At 37.9% G+C, this 4,019-nt stretch overlaps 1 protein-coding gene across 1 annotated transcript; it reads right to left on the bottom strand.

Annotated features, from left to right (window-relative positions):
• Positions 1–804: 804 nt before the first annotated feature.
• LOC112040997 (protein RICE SALT SENSITIVE 3) lies at positions 805–3,721 on the bottom strand. Its single transcript, XM_024073920.2, has 7 exons — positions 3,182–3,721; positions 3,041–3,091; positions 2,655–2,783; positions 2,379–2,484; positions 2,086–2,127; positions 1,913–1,969; positions 805–1,723 (listed from the first exon to the last, which is right to left on the bottom strand). The coding sequence occupies exons 1-7, from the start codon at positions 3,310–3,312 to the stop codon at positions 986–988; spliced, it is 1,254 nt and encodes a 417-aa protein (XP_023929688.1). The 5' UTR covers positions 3,313–3,721; the 3' UTR covers positions 805–985.
• Positions 3,722–4,019: the final 298 nt, after the last annotated feature.

The following is a 4,019-nucleotide window of genomic DNA, read 5'->3' as shown; positions in this document are numbered from 1 at the left end:
CGGTGATGTTCACAGTTGATGTTAGTATTCTAATTGTTGGTGTCGCCATTATCAACCACTCAAAATGCATTCATCTACACTATTCCAATCATTGATTGGATCAGCCATCTTCTGATCATAGTAGTAGTCATTCTCTAAGCACCATTTGTAGTTGACTACCACCAATATCTATTTCGAGCTATCATTCCTTTATACATCAAGTGTCATCTTCTGTTCATGCAATTTAATCTAGCTTGGCCATATATTTCTTTAAGTGTCTTGCTTTCCAATGAGTGGGTTTTGAAGACCAAAACACAACCCTAGTCAAAACCTTCAATAATTTCATTGAAATATTTAAGTTCCTCAAAATAGAGATGTAACTAGAAGGCTTCTATTGTGAATGTAAACCATCAAGCAAAACCATATTAATTCAATGTATGCTTTCGTTTTCTCCCTCTTTCTCACTCACAATCCCAACAGCACTTCTATTATAGTATTAAAGCTATGTCTCACATTTTTTTAACGTTATGATCAAATCAAATTGGGATAGGAAATACCCATGGAACCAGGATATACAAACAATGTCCTTGCTAAATGGCGCTAAAGATTGATTTAATCAGCCTAAAATATATAAGAGACCCACGGGTGTGGGGAGCCATTCTTAGGGGCCTCAGGTTTTAAATAGCCTTAATTACGAGAATGTCTACCTTTAGCCATGGAATCGAATTAGGCACTAAGGCTGTGATGAAAATTGACCATATGGTATAGGCAGTGATGACTGCCAACCGCTTCCATATTCTGTTGAATTTTTGCAGCGGTCAGAGATTTTAAGGAAAATTTATGCTTTGATGAACTAAACAAATGATCATAAGTCATAGTAACAGTTTAAGGAAACACAACATACCAGAAACATAAAAACAGGCACAAGAACATAAGCACAAACGAACAGAAAAGATCTGCCTAGTTACAACATCTCCTTTTCCCCTCCAATACAAGCGTCTTCAATTTACTCCAAGAAGGTCTCCATGACATCGGGGTAGATGGGTGCTTCTGAATTCCTATAGTCCACAGGTTGGTGCTGATGGTGATCAACGGAAGTAGAAGAAGAGGATGAAGCCATTCTAGCAGGTAAAGTATAACTCCTCTTAAATTTGTTTTCCATCTTTCTTGCACTCTCCGAATGGCTGTCCAAGCTCAAGAACTCAGTGGGGTTTGCTCCACCACCATTATGCATATTAGATGCATCTGAATTTGGGTTCGTAGTCTTCCCTTCAAGGATGAGAGAGTGGTGATTTTGGTCTGGTTTATTTCCCAAACTCTCTGGGTTGAACAACAGCTTGGCATCATCACTACGTCCAGTGAGAGCATTGAAGAAAGACAACCCATTTGGCCACTTGATGTCGTTTTCATGCTCTCCCATCATGTCTTCAATTCGGGTTTCGGATGAATGAGGTAGGAGAAACATGTGTGTCTCATCTTTGGTTTGTGGAAATCCAAGTCTGGCCGAGTTCGGGAAATTGGGTGAAGAAAGCATAGAAGTGGCAGGTGGAAGTGGCCTTTGGCCCCAATTAAAGAGTGGGGCAGGAGGGCGGATTGGAATTGGTGACTGCTTTGATGGAAGTGAGGAAGAAGAGGAATTGTTTCTGGTTGAAGAAAAGAGTTGGGAGAGGTAGAAACCAGACTGATAGCCTAGAGATTCAAATGTATGCCTCATTCTAAGCACAAAATGGAGGTCTTCAGGTATCTGTTATAATATATATCATCTATCAGTTTAATCAAACAATTTTCAAAATATTAATGCCTTTGTGCGTGCGTGCACAATATGTTTGCAATTAATCTTTATTATTAGAAAATCAAGCAAATATATAATAATTTCCTACAAAATAAATAATCAATTAATAAAAAGAAAAAAGAAGAAAAAAAATAAACTCACAATCTTGCAAGAACCCAACTGTAAAAGACCATGGCCAGCTTGAATTACAGCTATTGTCTGGTCAAGGAGTTAATTAGGGAGCACAAAAGTCTAAGTAATTGAATGAGTAGTCCAAAATGGGAAAAATTTTAACAAAAGACTAGCAATAGTGATAGAACTGTTTGTATTCTGACCTGAATACCGGAATCAAATTGATCAGTCCACTCAGGAGGAAGCTGCATTAAATAGCACCAAAATAGAGAGGTTAACATCAATCATTTCTATAGTACCATGTAACCAATAGCAGACCAGACTCCAACCAATAGCAGACTAGACTAACATAGATATTTGGTGGAATCTAATACATATACATATAGAACTGAAATAGAAGTCACAAACTTCTAATTTTTTTTTTTTTTAAGAAGAAACAAACTTCTAAATAGGGGAAGAAAAAAAAAATCATTGTTGTATGGATTTTACTGCATACAGCATCAAAAGAACTCTGCCAGTAGTTGGAGATGTTTGGTTCACATTCGGTTGGTTCTTTGAAAACCCATTTATGGCACTTATCAGATGCAACCTTTCCCATTAACCTGTTGAAACCATTTCAACCAATCAGACCCCATATACATTATATAATAAGCATGCTTTACCTTTATATCTCTCTCTACTGTCTCTGGTACAAAATTTTCATTTGTGAGAGACACAGAAATAAAACCACAACCAGAAAATAAATAAAACAAAACACCTACCCAGTACCCACCCTTCTCCATAATTATATAACTGAATGGACATCTTGCTGAAGGATCTTCTAACAGGATCTTCACCGTCAATCTCTTCCAGACAATCCCCAACTCTTCCTCGACAGAACCCATCTTCCCACATCAACATCCTTCACAAAATTTGACAAACAAAAAATTATATCTTTCCAGAAAATTACTGAAACTTGTAGGACCCAAGTGACAAAATTACTGAATACCCATCTCAAATTATCGATCATAAAAAACTAAAAAAGACCCATCTCCCATTAACAAAATTCACACTGTAGTTGCCCTGTTTGTAAAAGAAAAGGAGTAATAGTGCTCTGCCTCGTTTCAGAGCAAAGGATAGAAAAATAATGCAAACTGTGTTGAACTAAGCTGAACTTACAAGCTGCCGTTGTCGTCTCCAACTTTGCACCCATTACCACCTCTGACTCTTCTGCAATAATAGGAAGAGAAGCAGCTCAATTAAAAGCATAATACAAAGGCACAGAGAGAGAGAGAGAGAGAGAGAGAGAGAGAGAGATACGGGCGAGGACGGATGGTCCAGAAGACAGAGTAAGTCCAGTCTGAGTTGAGACAGACGCTTCTGAGGGCCTCATGAAGGGCCATCATCCCAACAGCTTCTTTGCTCCTATCTGATGCTCCTGAGCCCACCATCTCTCTTTCTCTTTCTCTTTCTCTCTCTTTCTAACACTAAATATATATGCCTTTTCTTTTCTTTTTATTTCTGTTTCACTTCTTCACACACTTATTAGAGAGTTTCCTTTCCTCTTCTCTTCTCTTATCTTCTCTCAACCTCTGAAACACTGTCTAGGTACTTCTAAGTTCTAACTCAACTCAATTTTTATCTTCTTTTGCGGCTCTATAATGTTTAACAACCACAAAGGGTACTCTTTCATCTCTCTTTCTCTCTCTCAGTTGTGTATGTTTTAGTTGGCTCTCCTTTCTCTCTCTACTACTCTTCTGTTTGTACTACCAAGTAAACAGGTTTGGTAATCCTGATACAGGTGAATAAAAAAAACAAGAGAGAGAGAAAGAGATGAATGTTGGAAGTATTAATAAACCATGAAAAACTGTGGGGACAGCTATTATCCTCTTTCTCTGTCTCTTGCAAAGCACAACAGTGAAAGTGAGGGAAAAATAAAAAGCTGAGGTTTCTGATATGCAAATTACATTTTTACCCTTTTCCTTTGTGAGAAACTTCAGTTTGGTTGCAGCGTTAGGTTCGGCTAGTCAGAGCTGCTTGTTATGATTAAACCCATTTTGGTAGAGTGGGGTGGCTAGGCATAGATTTGCTCTTGAAAGTACCCTCCAAAGTTACATCTAACAGATTTTTCTTTGGCTCATGGGCTTTTCTTCCATGA

The sequence above is a fragment of the Quercus suber genome, unplaced genomic scaffold, assembly GCF_002906115.3.
Source record: "Quercus suber isolate HL8 unplaced genomic scaffold, Cork oak 2.0 scaffold_69, whole genome shotgun sequence".
NCBI classification, from domain to species: domain Eukaryota; kingdom Viridiplantae; phylum Streptophyta; class Magnoliopsida; order Fagales; family Fagaceae; genus Quercus; species Quercus suber.
The sequence above is the reverse complement of the archived record's forward strand: the minus strand, read 5'-3'. Positions and strand labels throughout refer to the sequence as shown.

Bases quoted from the DNA above. Each gene is read 5' to 3' on its own strand.
- LOC112040997 (XM_024073920.2), bottom strand. From the start codon at position 3,312: ATGGTGGGCTCAGGAGCATCAGATAGGAGCAAAGAAGCTGTTGGGATG. The intron at 3,092-3,181 runs GTATCTCTCTCT...CTATTATTGCAG, and splicing joins TGGACCATCCGTCCTCGCCC to AAGAGTCAGAGGTGGTAATG. The intron at 2,485-2,654 runs GTGGGTACTGGG...TGGTTTCAACAG, and splicing joins TTATATAATTATGGAGAAGG to GTTAATGGGAAAGGTTGCAT.